Genomic DNA, 16086 nt, shown 5'->3' on the forward strand with positions numbered 1-16086 from the left:
TGCGTGGCCCGGAGCGGCCTCTGCTCCGCCCCACCCCCACTGACCGCAGCCGGGAGGCTCCGAGGGAACTCCCGCACGTCTGCGCGCGCAATCCCGGGACAAGGGTCCACGCGGCGCGCGCAATTGCCCTGGAAACCACTGCGCGCGCACGCGCAAATGCGCGGCAGGGAGCGGGACTGAGCTAAAAGCCTAGCAGCGGGAGGAGGGGTTTGCTCTCCCACTTTACTGTCGCTCCCTTGGGGGTGGGCGCGCGCACCGCCCATCTCTCTCGGGCGGAGCGTCCTTTCCAGCACGCTCCCGGCTCACGCGCTCCCCCGGCGCTTCCCCACCCCCGCCCCCGCCCCCGCCCCCGCCCCCGCCCCCGCCGTACACGCACCCTTGCGCTCCTCCCGCATTTGTGCGCCGGTGCAGCAGGCAGTGGGAGCATCCGGGCATTTCCGCAGCCGAGCGGCTATCCGGGCGGCGGCAGCGGTCGACGAGCTCCCATGGCAGGGAAGAAGAAGGGGGAAGGCAAGAGGGGGGAGAGGCGTTAAGCCGGAGCCGCCGCCGGGTGGGTCCCCAGGGAGGCGGAGGGGAAAGCGCTCTCGCAGGCGGGCGCGTGGCTCGTCGCTCCTCTCGCGCAGTCCCTAGCCAGCCCGGGCTCCGGAGATGCATCTGCATCAGGTCCTCACCGGGGCTGTCAACCCTGGAGACAACTGCTACTCCGTGGGCAGCGTCGGGGATGTCCCCTTCACGGTGAGCGGTGTCCGGGTGCTCGAGGGGGAGAGACCGGGGGTCAAGAGCCCCTGTCCCGGCCCACGCCTCCCTGGGGAGACTGTGAGGTGCTGGTGGGCCTCACCTGCGCCCCCTTTGCAACCCAATATTGGGGGGCGGGCGTGGGACTGTGAGTCTTTCGGCTGGTGTGGGAAATTACCCGTCAGGGAAAAGGATTAGGAATCCACCGCACTGTCTGCCTTCAGCAAACGGGCCCCCGGGGGTGACTGGACTAGAAGGTTCCTCTCCTAGGGCGGCCCCGTCTGCGGTGGAGGAAGATGGTTGCAGTCGCTGAAACCCCAGAGCTCGCACCTGCTCTCGGCGTGGAGGCGAAGACTTGGTCTTCTTGTCTGGGAGCATGGAGGCGATGCTGCACCTGGCTCCCCTAGCCCGCCTGTGGCTTTAAATCTGATACGACCCCACCTTCTGTATCTCCAGATATGCAGAATCTTACTTCCAACAAGGAAATAGGACATTTCATTCTTTGCCCCGAAAAAATCTAAATGGAAGGGTTAGAGTGACAGTGGCCTGGAGAGCTATTTATCACGAGATCACAGTTTGGTAACCTTCCTAGGTAATATTTAATCCTTTTGCAAGGTAGGCTGGTTTATTCTTTTTTAAACTAAGGCAATGCGAAAATTTTATAACTGTTATTTTGGTTTTGTTTGTGTGAGTAAAGTGTGTGTAAACAATAACGTTCGAACGTCTTTAATATCTCATTGGAAAAGACATGTTTTCTCAATGAGCTTGGACGGATCAGTCCTTTTGGAGAATGGATGTTATTATTACAGCTAATTCCAACTAAGCCCTAGAGCTTCTTTTTACCCATAGACTCCCATGGATCAACACGAGTTCCTTTTCTGTATTAAATTTATTTCTGTATTAAATTTGAAGACATTGTAGGCAGTAAGATCTTGATCAAATACACATTGTTATTGATAACTTGTGCTTGATAAAATTGGGAATAGCATAATGGTATGTTTTTTAGACAAGGAAAACAGTTCGATTTGCTGTCTGCTTTCCAACAGCATGTGTTTAAAGCTGCAGAAATAAGAAAAGCTCCAGCAGAACTGCAGAATCATTATGTAGCACAGTGCATTCTGGAACAGAATTTATCTGTCATTATGATACATTAAAAATAACCCCATAAGATTGTCTTTTGGCCGTTTTACTTTTTAAATGTAATCAACTTGGCTTTGTTTCCGTTCAGAATGAACCTTTGAGGATATAATTTGCCTGACTTATATTGTTACACATGACCCTATCAGTGGTGTCGTCCGTGTTTTGTATCCATGTGACCTAAAAATCTATTTGAGCTTGGGCTTCAAGTATATAGAGACAATTTGGGACATAGAGGAAATTCCCCTCTCCCCAGTTCTGTAGGTGGGAAGAAAGTTCCCTACCCTTAGAAGAGTAGGCTTTCTTCATCAAGAAATCTGGAGCCTTGGGTTATTGGGTCTTTTCACACTCTCGTGGTGGTAGTTTTCAGTTTCTGTCTAAAGTGGAGCAGTGTCTCACTGTGGGAACAGTGAAAAGTCCTAAAGAAGTTCAGATGCAGTCTGGAAAAGTCAGCACAAGAACTATTAGCATCGCACAAGTGTGGTTATGCTGTAGGCCACCCATGACCAGGACCTTGAGATCATTTTCAAGTCTTTTACCATCTCCCTAGTTCAGCCTGTTACCAAGGGTGACTGACTGACTGCAGTGTCTATCAGATTTATCCCTTTTCTTCTTCTTAGTTACCATCTTATCATAGTACTTAAATGTATTTCTTAATATAAACACTTCTAAACTGGTTTTCCTGACAGTCCTCTCTGATCAGTTCATCCTCCGCACGGCTGCTGGAATACCATTTCACCATATGCTGAAATACCATTTCACCATATCATTTTTGGCTCGAGAATATTAAGGGTTCTTAATAGATGTGTTATGATTTTAAACTTGTCAGATAGTCTGCCATCTTTGACTTTATATTTGCTTATGTGTACTCACCTTGGCCTCTCTTCTATAGACCTACTCATCATTTTACTGTGTCCTACATTTTTTTAAAAATTTTATTTATTTCTAGGAGGGAGAGAGAGAGAGAGAGAGAGAGACAGCATGAGCAGGGGAGGGTCAGAGAGAATGGGAGTCACAGACTCTGAAACAGGCTCCAGGCTCTGAGCTGGCAGTCAGCACAGAGCCCGATGCAGGGCTCGAACCCACGAACCGCGAGATCATGACCTAAGTGCAAGTCAGATGCTTAACCGACTAAGCCACCCAGGCGCCCCCTCTGTCCTACATTTTTATGTTGCAATATAAGAACCCTTTTTATTTCCCCAAATATAACTCCAAATTTACCTGGTTTAGGTAAATTTGCCTGCCTAGGATTCGGGTTATTTTGGCCCTTTAACATTTACAGATGCATGCCTAGGATTCGGGTTATTTTGGCCCTTTAACATTTACAGATGCATGCTGCACACCATCTCATTTTAATATCTTGGTTTTGAAGGCACTGATCCAGTTATAATTTCACCATGAACTAGAAATGACCTTTCGGACTCTAAGAAGAACAGATTTGCTTTTAAAAACTTGAGAACAAGCTGTTTTCAAGTACTCTAGAGTCAACTAACAATCATTTGAATGCCTACATTAATATAGTAAAAACAAATAATCAAAAATCAAAAATAAAGCTCTTTTACATAGAGTGTGCCGTTTGATTTGTGTAGCAATCAGATGAAAAACTTTAGTTCTGGGTCAGATGACTAAAAAGGGGACCGGCCAGGACTGGAATGGAGGTCCTGTGACTTCTCATCTGGTAGGATTTTCTCTGTAGTATGTTTTTTTCCTTCAGAGTGCTTGCTTTGAAGGCTATGTATATGTTTGGAAGGCACAAACATGGCCAGTGTAGAAAGATTGTATTGCAAGTAGACAGTTTTTAGTCAGTGATATCTTTCATGATAACCTGAGGATCTTTTCAAAATAGGGAAGGTCATTTATTTTAGAGTTTATAAACTGCAAGTTTTTTTTTTAAAGGAATTGTTCTAAAAGGATTTTGAAGTGTTCATAACATTGTAGTTGAAATAGTGTGTTATATATATTGCACTGTGCGTGGTGGGTCGTGGGTGGTGTGATCAACTGGGTTGTGAATGACTGCTTATGTCACCATGGCCCAATCTGTGCTATGTTGTCATGGTGGTGCAGTTTGTAGTGGACAGTCCTAGTGATGTGTGTATCTGTAGTGCTAACGTGCTAGGATGGTTTTCACTTGTGTTTGGGCAGTTAGTGGTTTTTAAAAGCAATTGTGATTTTATGAATGTGGTTGTATATATCACCTTTTGATCATTCAAGGTCTAAGTTCTGGAAATACGGTTATCCTGTAATAAGTCAGGTCCCAGCTAGTCCAGGGAGGTGATATTTTACCATGTATAAGCTTTGTTGTCTTTATTTGGCCAGTGAGACATTCCCAGCTGCCTTGTATATAAGTGAATGTTTTAGAGCTTCATGTTCACAGATAATGTGAATTTTCCTTAATTATGTTTTTTATTGCTTTCCTGAAAAATAGTCTTTAGGTTTTTAATTTTTTTTCTGTAAGCATTAAAATATCAATTAAAATAATGATAGTAAATGATTACTAATGTAGTTTATTTTTTTTTCACATTTTGGCCTTCAGTGGTACAGACTATATTTTCAGGTATATAGGGACAGTTGATGTTACTCCAGTTTGATACGAATTCAACACATTAATCAAAGTTTACAAAAATTAGTCATTTCCACTCTCAGGGAGCTTAATATATACTGGTATAGATTAAAAATGATGTATATAATTATAATGTAAGGCAGATGAAAGAGCACGTATAGTTGGGAAGATAAAAGATGTCATGTTAAGATCAGCAGTTGTAAAGACAGAAAGGTATTAGGCCTTTTTGGATGTCAAGAACAACAAAAGCCAAGGAATGTTGTGATATAAAAGATTATTGGGTGACTATTCCTTCACAAAACAATTACCCCCCCCCCCCCACAGGACTACCTTATTAAATGAGAAAACACCTTAAGAATGTTGAAAAATACAGTTTGCAAACCTTACTTACAGATTTTTAGGAAAACATGTATTTTGACATTTCCTAGCTTTTGTTGTTTTGTTTTTTTCCTTCAAGTACCACCAGAAAGTTAGTAATGAATGCAGAAATATTCATTTAAATGTTAGAAGTTACTGTTACATGACTCCCCCCCCCCCGTCATTTAGATATATCTTAATTCTACTGTAGTATAATAACATTCCAGTCCTAGAATTATGGCAACACTGAATTTGGAAGATGATCAGTCTGTTTATATCCATTTAGCAAATGTTTGTTGAGGACATAAGTGTGTGAGGCTCTGTGGAGATTAACAGCAACAGCAACAAGAGAACAAAAACGCATAGTACTGATTTCAGGAGTTTCTTAAAGAAGTATAGAAACCTGGTATCTATTTAGAGAGTTAAGACATGTACTTAACTACAGCTGGCTGGCTGTGTGGTGTTGTGAGGCACTTACATTCTTGTGGGAATTCAAGAATAAGAGATCACATTTAGGCAGGAGAATGGGGAAGTTGGACAGAAAAGTGCTTCTTTAGCTGGTGGGTTATCAATGTCTATAGCAACTTATACAGCTATTGACAGCCTGTGCTGATAGGAAAAAGGGAAAGGCAACAGTCAAGAATTTAGATTTCTCTTTTCCAAGAGAAGTCAGCGGATTTGTTCCTGGAGAGTAGCTTCTTGTTTATTTTACATTGATAGCTTTCAGAGTTTTTGTGGACATGTGTTTGGTGTGAACCTGTAGGTAAATAGGAGGTTATAGAAGTTCTTACTTATGTCTCTGTGTAGATTGTTAGCCTTCCTGCTTATAGTAGACTCTTAGCAGCTACCCAGAAACTGTGGTACAAGTCCCAAATAATGCCCCCTTAGAAATGAGAAGTCAGAGACCAACAACTTAAATGACCTTAGCTAAATTACTTAAACTTTCTTAGGGTTTTCATCTGTAAAATGAAGTTCTTAAATTAGGTTCTTTTTAAGTATTCAGACCTTGAATGAGCAGGATATGGGCTTTAGAGATCTGTAAGAGGTGAAAGGGAAAATGGACCAGAAATGTAATGCAGTGGTGGTGAAGTTATAGTCTCTTGTATATTGCCTCTCCACTTATATGTGTAAGACTGTCGGTCTGACTTTACAGTTAGGGAGTTGGACCTCCTTTCTGGCTCAAGGAATAAGCTATGCAGAGTGTTTATCAAATTGTGTGTCTTCTTTGGGCTCACCGTGGAGAAGATGGCTCTTGTTTATGATCGTATCCTCAGTGGATGGTAGGTGATAGTTGCCTGCGACTGACACAGTGCAATATGAAGTGGGAGATGGGGCCAGTGTGATTATATTCAGGGTTTCCACCCTGTCGATATACTTCTCTACTTTATGCTCCTTAAAAGAGGACTTTAGAAATTAGAATCAGTACCTTACCTTGGGTCTTGGGAAATTTTTTAGAACAAATCAGAGTCTCAGTATTTAATTATGAAAAAGAGCACAGGGTGTTGGGTTACAACTGCAGTGACACAGTGGAAAAACAAGTCATGCCTGACCAGTTTAATTCCCTTCTATGACAGAAAGCAAAGCAGTATTTAAAAGGGAATAATGATAGAAAATATCTGTAATTCACATTTAATAAGGCTCTTCAAGCTTGTTTATTATCTTTTAAAACAAGTTTGGAAACTCAATATTTTATTAGAAATATTAGAGTTTTCAGTCTTTTTGAATTTGTAGAATCCTTTTGTATTATATTTTTGCTCTGAAACCTTAATTCATTATGTAACAGGATATAGAACCTGTTATTGAGGAAGCAGGTGCAACTTACACAGGTGGTATGACTGTATTTTCTTTTTTTTAGGTATGGCTCATTGTTACTCTGGAACTTGATGCATATATGTGAACCAGTTGTCTGTACTTTTTCTTCTCTAACCTTCTCATTTCATGACTGTTAAAGGCTTGTTTCAGTGCTCCCCTCTCTTTCCATTCTAAGTGCCTGCAGATTAAAACGATTATCTCATATCCCTCTCATAGAGAAGTCAGTAAGTATAAAAGGGCCAGTGCATAGAGGGAGACTCCTTTAAACACGAAGTACATGATAATTTGGTGGAATGATTTGAGAACCATAAATAACATCTTCTTAGATTATCAGTAAAGATGTTCCTTTAGGGCCACTTCTCTAAAAAGTGAACCTTCTCAGGATTTAATTTAATTTGTACTAAGTCATGATGTCTTCATCCTGTGATTTTAAAGAGAAACCCAGGAAGGGTGCCCGAGTGGCTCATTCGGTTAAGCATCCACTTCTGACGCAGATCATGATCTCATGGTTCAAGCCCTGTTTGGGGCTCTATGCTGACAGCTGGAGCCTGGAGCCTGCTTTGGATTCTGTGTCTCCCCCTCTCTACTCCTCCCCTGCTCGCACTCTGTCTCTCTCTCAAAAATAAATAAACATTAAAAAATTTAAAACCCAGGAAACTTGAGACCGTATGAGCATTATACAAGGTGGCATGGATGGACCCAAAAAATATGTAGAAGTTTTGGCTTAGACTCAGTTCAAAGATACACGTAGCTTATATGGTAGCTGTAGTTCAGAAACAAAATACTGACATTTTCCTAGAGTAATAACTTTAGTTTTGTGATATGCTAACGGTTTCCATGTTTTCTCTGGCCTTGACTGTGTGTATACTTTCAAGGATCTAATCATAAGGAATATTCAAATTATACTGTACTCTACCTATAGCATCTTCTGTCATGCCTTTCATATACATGAATTGTCAGTGTTTCCAGCAAAGGCCATTTCTTCCATTTATACTTGTAGTTTTAAACTGTGAGCAATTTTCTTCCCTAGGGGGCATTTGACAGTATTTGGAGACATTTTTGATTGTTGTGATGGGGTTGTGGGGGGAGGACAGACATCTCCTGAGGAGAGGCCGGAGAGCCAGATAAATGTCATAAAATGCAAAGCACAACCCCCTGAAAAAAAATGAAGTAGCCACTTACTAATTTAGGGAAGGCTGGAGGACAATGTTATGAGGATTAGGATTCTGAAATAGCTATTAGAAATTCAAGAGGGGAACGTCCCTTGGAATCTTTCATTCTTTTCTTTCATTTATACCCCATATCTAATATTGGCAAATTCTGTTGGCTATGCCTTCAGGATGCATCCAGAATCTGACCACTTCTCACTTTATCTCATCTGTACTGCTACCACCCTGTTCCAAGACAACATCATGTCTAGGATTATGGCAATAGGTTCTTAACAGGTCTCTCTGCCTTATTTGCCTTTAGTCTTACCCTCTTTCAGTTTACTCTCAATATAGTAGCCAGAATGATCTTATTAAAATATAAATCAAATCTTGTTAATTCCTTTTTTAAAACTTTTAAATGACTTACTATTTTTTTCATACAAAGTCTCAAGTGCCTTAAAATGCTTTTTAGTGTTATTTCTTTACCATCTGGGACCAAACTTTATTTGGTACAAAAAGTACCCAATATATTGGTAAATGGAAAGGGCACTTAGTATAATATAGAACATACTTATTGTAAACATAGGGATCACTTTTATAATACTGTTTTTTTAATATCTATAATATAGGTTGGTGGCATTAGGCTATGTTTAGATCAATGAATTTTATAGGATGAGAGCAGGGAGAGCAGATCAATCCAGGTATAAGGCTTTGCTGGTCTGGTTTAATCTAAGGATATGTATTATGTATTGAGAGGAATTGACAATGTCCCCATCAAGGAGTTCTCACATTTTTCTTAATTATGCTTTTAAAAGCTTTAATACATAAAAATTAGAGATTAGCCTAATACCTGGAGTGTGTTGATTCTGTATTTTAGGAGTTACATGTTTTAAAAATAAGCTGAGCTGGACCTGGAATTGAAAATGGAGGAGCCTCTAGAGGCATGATAGAGGTGACTACCCTACTTGGTGGTGAACTGAACTCAGCCAAAGGAGAATTGGGCAGAAACAAGATTCTCTTTAGAAAGCAATTTTAATAATATTCTAATACATAGACAAATAGAGCATTCAAATATGGCTATCATAATTTAATGATGGAAAATTTTAATAAAATTTAGATAAAATCAAAAGCCCAATTTGGCCATTAAAAGCAAAAAGCAAATGGAAACCATAAGAACTCAAATTTTTGTTTTAAAAAATTAGTAATGTAATACTTGCATTATAAAAAAACTCATAATTCAGAAAATGTTCAGAAATAATTCAGAAATGTAGAGAATTAAAAGGAAAGTTCCCATTCCCCAGTAGAATTTTGATTAGCATAACTTCGTGGTTATCCCTTACTCAAAAAATATTTGAGCATGCAGGCATTGTGCATACCCTTTAAGATAAACCGGCCATCTAAATGTGCACTGTTATATAGGAGGACTTGGTGTATGTAGTTTTAAGCTATAAACTAGTTAAATTGAGGGTCGTCTTCCAAAGTGATGACTTTGGTTATAGAGAAATGAACTGTAGCTCTTCTTTCTGGCAGTATTTAAATAGTACCAGTTGTATGTGGTTGGTATATAGAAAAGAAACATTTCTTTTTGAAATGGTAATATTAATGTCGATCTTGTATTTTAAATTTTATTATTTTATTTTATTTTTAAAGTTTATTATTTATTTTGAGTGAAGGAGGGGCAGAGAAGAGAGAGAATCCCAAGCCTGCTCTGTGCTAACAGTGCAGAGCCTGACATGGGGCTTGAACTCAGGAACTGTGAGATCATGACCTGAGCAGAGATAGAGAGTGGGACACTTAACCAACCAAGCTATCCAGGTGCCCCTGTTTTTTATTTGAGAGAGAAAGAGGGACAGAGGGAGAGAGAGTGAGTACCAGTGGGGGAGTGGAACAGAGAGAAAGAGAGAGACTCTTAAGCAGGCTCCATCCACACTTAGTATGGAGCCTAATGCAGGGCTTGATCCCATGATCCTGGGATCATGACCTGAGCTGAAAGCAAGAGTTGTTCGCTCATGTGGCTGAACCACCCAGGCTCCCCAGTGTTGATCTTGTATGTTAAATTGGTACATGGAATGAAATGTTTTACAGTTGAGACCTAGTTCAGGAATTTTAGATCTGAGAATTAAAGGATTTAATCAAAGACACAGCTAGACCTATGGCAGAATTAACACTGCCTTCATTCATATGGCCTTGCAGGTAATATGAAAAATGTAGAAGAAAGATAAAATCATTTCTATTAGTATAACCAGAGATAACCCCTCTTAACATTTTGGTAAATTGGACGTAGGCCTCACAGAGGAGACTTTTATTATTGATTTGAGAATGTTTATCTGTACTTTTTCCTGAATAAGTTTTGGATAGTTATTTTTCTAAGAACTTATTATTTTGTGTAGATTCTCAAATTTCTTCCTATAAAATTGTTCAAAGCAACTTTTTATTATCTTTTTAAGGTCTGTAACATCTGCTGTATTGCTTCTTTATTCTCCTTACTGCCATTTATTATTTGTGCATTCTCTTTTTCTTCAATAGAGGTTTATCAGCTTTATTAACCTTTTAAAATAACCTGTTTCTAAGTTTACTAGTGGTTTTTTTCCCCTCTCTTTTAACTGCATTTATTTTGAGAGAGACAGCATGCATGAGCAGGGGCAAGGCAGAGAGAGGGGAAGAGAGAAAATCTGAAGCATGTTCCTTTCTGTCAGCACAGAGCCTGATGTGGGGCTGGATCACACAAACTGGGAGATTATGACCTGAACCCAAGTCAAGAGTAGGACATTCAACCAACTGAGCCACCTGGCAAGTCAGATGCTTAACCAACTGAGCCACTGGGTGCCCCCTAGGTTTACTAGTTTTATTACATGTTTATTTTCTATTTCATTAATTCTTATTTTTAATTATTTCCTTCTCTCTACATTATTTGTATCAATTTTGGTCTTTTCCCCCTAACGTGTTGAGATAAATACTTAGCTCATTTCAGTCTTTCTTTCTAATAAATGCATTTAAGAATGTAAGTTTTAGGGGCGCCTGGGTGGCTCAGTTGGTTAAGCATCTGACTTCGGCCCAGGTCATGATCTTGCAGTTTGTGAATCTGAGCCCCGCATTGGACTCTCTGCTGACAGCTTAGAACCTGGAGTCTGCTTTAGATTCTGTGTCTCCCTCTCAACCTTTCCCCCTCCTCCACTTGTATTTTTCTCTATTTCTTTCTCTCTCAGAAATAATAAATGAATAAACTTTAAAAAAAGAAAGTTGAGTACCTGGGTGGCTCGTTTAGTTAAGTGTCTGGCTCTTGGTTTTGGCTCAGGTCATGATCTCACAGTTCATGAATTGGGCTCTCTGCTGGCAGTGTGGAGCCTGCTTGGAGCCTGCTTGGGATTCTCTCTCCCTCTCTCTCTGCTCCTTCCCCACTTGTGCACGTGCACCCACTCTCTCTCACTCTCTATCTCAAAACAAATACATAAACATTTTTAAAAAGGTTTTTAAAAAATGTAAATTTTATATTCTTAAGACCTACTGTATCTTCATACCACAAAGCTATGTTTTAGTTACTAACTCAAATAACTTGGAAGTATGTTTCTAAATTTCCAAATACATATACGGAACTTTTCTAGTTGTGATTCTGCTTATTAATTTCTAGCATAGCTGTATTGTTTAAACAGCATATGACATATACTTCCAATCTTAAGCTTGTCAAAATTTGAATTGGTCAGTCTTTATGAATGTTCCATGTATGCTTAAATGTGTGCTCTCCAGTTGTTAGATAGAGTGTTCTACATGTGTCCTTTAGGTCATTTGTTAATCATGTTATTGAAATGTCCTGAAACTTTACTGGTCTGCTTATTCATTTTCTTACTGAGAGATGTATTAAAATCTATGAGTATAGATTTATATCCCTGTTTTCTTATAGATTTGTCAAATTTTGCTTTATTTATTTGTGCTTACACATTTAAAATAATTATATCTTCCTGGTGAATTGAGCCTGTTTATCATTATGAAATAATCCCCCCCTTCTTTTTTATCTGTTGGAACTTTATGTAGTCTACCTTATCTGATATTAAAATAGCTATCTCGGCTTTCTTTTGGCTAGTATTTTCCAAGCTTGTCTTTTTCCATCCTTTTACTTTGAATTTTTCTGTGTAGTTCCATTTCAGAATTGTGACTCCGAAATATCCTATACTTGGAGTTTTAAAAATTTTGTGTTAATTAGAACTTATAAATTTTTTTATTGCTTATTTATTTTTGAGAGAGAGAGAAAGAGAGGTGTGCAGGGGAGGGGCAGAGAGAGAGAGAGACTGAGAGAGAGAGAGACAGAATCTGAAGCAGGCTCCAGGCTCTGAGCTGTCAGCACAGTACCTAACAGAGGACTTGAACCCACGAACCATGAGATCGTGACCTGAGCTGAAGTCAGATACTTAACCGACTGAGCTACCCAGGTGCCCCAGAACTTTTAATTCACTTATATTTAATGTTATTACTGGCATATTCATGTTTAAATTTGCCATCTTACTATTTGTCCCTTTTGCTCTTAGCTCCCCTATTTTCTCCTTTCTTCCCGCTTTTGAAATGCATTTTTTTTCATTCCTTTTTTCCCCGTAATAGTCCTAAAGTTGTATATTCTGCTTCTATCCTAGAAATTTCAACATGCATTCTTAAGTTGCCATTTAACTTGCAAGTCTGCTGAGGCTTTATAGTCCTTCAGGCAATACAAGGACCCTTTATAATGTTTTTACTTTTTTCCTGCTTATGATCTATCCTTCAGTTTTATGTCAATAACTTATAATAACTTATGTCAATAAGTTTTCATGTTTATAAATCCTGTAAGGTCTTATTATTATTTGACATAGTCGATGCTTATTTACATTTACCTAAATATTTATTATTACTTTATTCTTTATTCCTTCCTGCATCATTCACATTCCATTTGGGATCATTTTCTTTCTTCCTGGAGAACCTTCTATAAAATTTTCCTTGGTGTGGATCTCTTGGTGTTGTAATGTCATGTTTTGTTTATATGAACATGTCTTTATTTTGTTTCATTCTTGAAAGATATTTTTTCTAGGTAGAGAATGACAGTATTTCCTTTCAGCACCTTAAAGATGTTGGTTCTTTGTCTTCTGGCTTCTCTGGTTTCTGATGAGATGTCAGCTACCAGCCTACTGCTTCTTTAAAAGTTGTATTTTTCCTCTCGCTGCTTTTAACATTTTTTTCTTTGTCTTTCTGAAGTTTTACTATGTTGTGTCATAGTAAAATCCTGTGAGTGTGTCAGTCCTGTTTGAGACTTTTGAGATTTTTGAATCTCTGAATTGATGTGTTTCATCAAATCTGGAAACATTTCAGGTAATATCTCTTTAAAAATTGCCTCTACCCCATTGACCTTATGAGACAGACTAATATATCAAACATATATTGGGCCTAATCACTTGATTTCTATATCTAATATCCTTTCCTCTCTGTTTTCTTTTTTATCGTTCTCTGCATCATTCTGGATGGTTTCTTCTAATTCATTTGCTAATCCTATTTCAGTCATGTCTAATTGGCTTTATTGCATTTATTGCACTGACTAGTACTAGATTTTGTTTGTTTTTTTGTAATGTCCTATAAGATGGAGCAAGTTTTCTTCTATTCCTTTTTTTGCTGGAAGTTTTTATCATGAAGGGATCTTGAATATTGTCAAATGTTTTTTCTTCATTAATATAATCATGCAATTTTTCTTCTTTAGACTTCATATGGTGGATTACATTGATTTTTGCAAACTGAATTAGCTTTTTATTACTGGTATGCTATCCTTTTCCTGTATGGCTAGATTCAGTTTGGTAGTATTTTACTGACTTTTTTTGCATCTATGTTTATTAAGGATAATGATCCGTAGGGGCCCCCCCCCCATATTCTTTTTGTTTGGTTCGGTATCATTGTATTGCTAGGTTTTTGAAATGAGTTTGGAAGTATCCCTTTTATGTTTTCTGTCAGAGGTCATGTAGAATTGGTGTCATTTATTCTTTAAATCTACTAAACTTTCTTTAACAGTTAAAGGACCATTAGGTAATATATTTCATCTTGGGTGAGTTTTTGTAGCTTCTTGTTGAGGAGGAATTAGTGTTTTTGATCCATTTCTTTGTCATATTTTTGTGTATATAATTGTTTATAGTATTTTAGTATTACCTCTTTAATGTGTACAAGATTAGTACTGGTATTCCCTCCCTTTATTCCTCATATTGATAACTTGTTTCTTCTCTCTTATTCTTTGTCTTCCTAAAGGTGTATACATTTTATTGTTCTTTCAAAGAACCAGATTGTATAAAAGTTTATTTTTTTTTAGTAATCTGTACACCCACGTGGCGCTTGAACTCATAGCCTTGAGATCAAGAGTCACATGTTCTTCTGACTGAGCCAGTCCGGTGCCCCTCAAAGAACCAGATTTTTATTTCATTCATATTTTCTATTATTTTTCTCTTTTAGTTTTCATTGATTTTCTGCCTTTGGCATGCTTTGAATTTGTTTTGCTTTCCTTTTCTAATTGATTTAATAAGGAAGCTTAGATTACTGATTTGAGAGTGTTTTTATCCTATCCAGTTTAATGTGTTTGCCTGATAATTCAACATCTAGGTCTTTTGATTGTTTTTTCCCTTTACCATGTGAGTTGAGATTTACTTCGTCTTTTGTATTGCTGAGTAATTTTGGATTGTAACTTGGATTTTTATTTATTTTTAAAGTTTATTTATTTATTTTGACAGAGACAGTAGTGTCAGAGAGAGAGGGAGAACTCCCAAGCAGGCTCTGCACATGCCGTCAGCGCAGAGCCCAATGCAGGACTCAAACCCATGATACTGTGAGATCATGAACTGAACTGAAATCAAGAGTGGGGCACTCAAGTGACTGAGCCACCCAGGCACCCCTGTAAACTAGACTTTTAAAACCATTATGTTATGAAACTTTGGGTCTTGTGTAAATCTTACAGAGAATGTTGATATTTTTGTTTTAGCAGGCATTCTACTTTTTTGGATTCAGGCCAGAAGTTCTCACACCAGCCTTCTATGGGTTGTCTTTCAATGTCAGTTTCATTTTTAAAGCCTTTGAATCCCAGTTAGATATATCCTGTGCATGTTCCTCCTGGTGCCTAGTTTAAAGGGCCTGGTGGGTGGCCTCTCCTATAGTTCAGTTCTCAAAGGTTTTTGCTTTTCTTTTTAAGGTGTGATCCACACATGTGTTGCCTGGGAATGAGCCCTGGAGTTTGTAAACAAAGTTTATTGGATCATTTTTCTGAGCTCTTCCTTTTCTCTGATTCCCCTAGCACTTTCTGGTTTTTTGGTCTCTCCCCTTTGTGGTTCTCTAGCTGTAAAGTTGAGACTTTACTCTGCACTATACTTCCTGGATGTATTGCCAAGTAGCAGCAGGACAGGGAAAGAAAAAAAGCAGTGGGGATTCACCTCACTTTCTTGGAATCATAGCTCCTCATGTGGGAGCTGTGGAACTGCTTGGGGGCTGGAATGTGAGAAAATGGAGAAAGGAAAAGGATAGATTCCTCTTTTTGAAAACTGAGACTGTTTTCCCACTTCTTCGGCCAAAAATAAATGGTTTCTCTTGGAGCTCTCTTGTTTTGCTTCTTGGTTTTGTACTAACTTTAGTTAAACTCTGTGCTCGTATGGTAGATTTAAAATTTTGATCTTTTTTTCTAGTTCACTTGCTACCATTTACTTTTCAGAGTCCTCAAATAACAGCTTCATGCATTCTGTTCATGTTTTATGGCTGCATTCAGTGGGAGAGACCTAATTTATTGTAGTTCTACTTGGAACTGGAACTATGATACCATTTTTCATACCACTGAAAAATATCAAGGACCTAGCAATAAGTCTAATGATGCATGTAGAACACTTCTACGGACAAAATTAATAAAACTTTAGAGAGAAAAATTCCTTATTTATGGACTGGAAGATTCATTACTGTAGATATATCAATTCTTTCCAAATTTATTCATAGCTTTGATGTATTGCCAGTCAGACTTTTGAGAGGATTCTGTGGAATTTGACAGAGTGATGCTAAATTTTATGGAAAGAGTTGGGGCCAGGATTAGGTAAGACAATCTTAAAGAACAGTCAAATGAGAGGACTACTTTGACCAACTTAAGACTTGAAAGTTGTGACCATCAAGATAATGTGGTGGCCTCAGAACAAATACACCAGAGTAATAAAACAGAGCACCAGAAACAGACTCCTACATTTATTGATGCTTGATTTATGTCAAGGATGACATGGTAGAGTAGTACAGAATTGTTGATCTTTTTGGTCAGCAGTGCTAGGGTATCTTATCCTATATATAGGAAAGAAATAAAACTTGGCCCCGATGTCACGC

The 16086-nt window shown here is 38.7% G+C and overlaps 1 protein-coding gene across 4 annotated transcripts in view; it reads left to right on the forward strand.

The window, feature by feature from the left end:
* The first annotated feature begins 372 nt into the window (after positions 1–372).
* Positions 373–16086, forward strand: part of DMXL2 (Dmx like 2) — a 157613-nt gene continuing 141899 nt past the window's right edge. For all 4 annotated transcript variants that reach the window (XM_039237094.1, XM_039237096.1, XM_039237095.1 and 1 more), the window contains exon 1: positions 373–735. In XM_039237094.1, the coding sequence (XP_039093025.1) occupies positions 649–735 (87 nt within the window). In that variant the 5' untranslated portion in view covers positions 373–648. The remainder of the gene's footprint in view (positions 736–16086) is intronic.

This window comes from Hyaena hyaena, unplaced genomic scaffold (genome assembly GCF_003009895.1).
Source record: "Hyaena hyaena isolate Hyena2069 unplaced genomic scaffold, ASM300989v1 scaffold_120, whole genome shotgun sequence".
NCBI classification, from domain to species: Eukaryota; Metazoa; Chordata; class Mammalia; order Carnivora; family Hyaenidae; genus Hyaena; species Hyaena hyaena.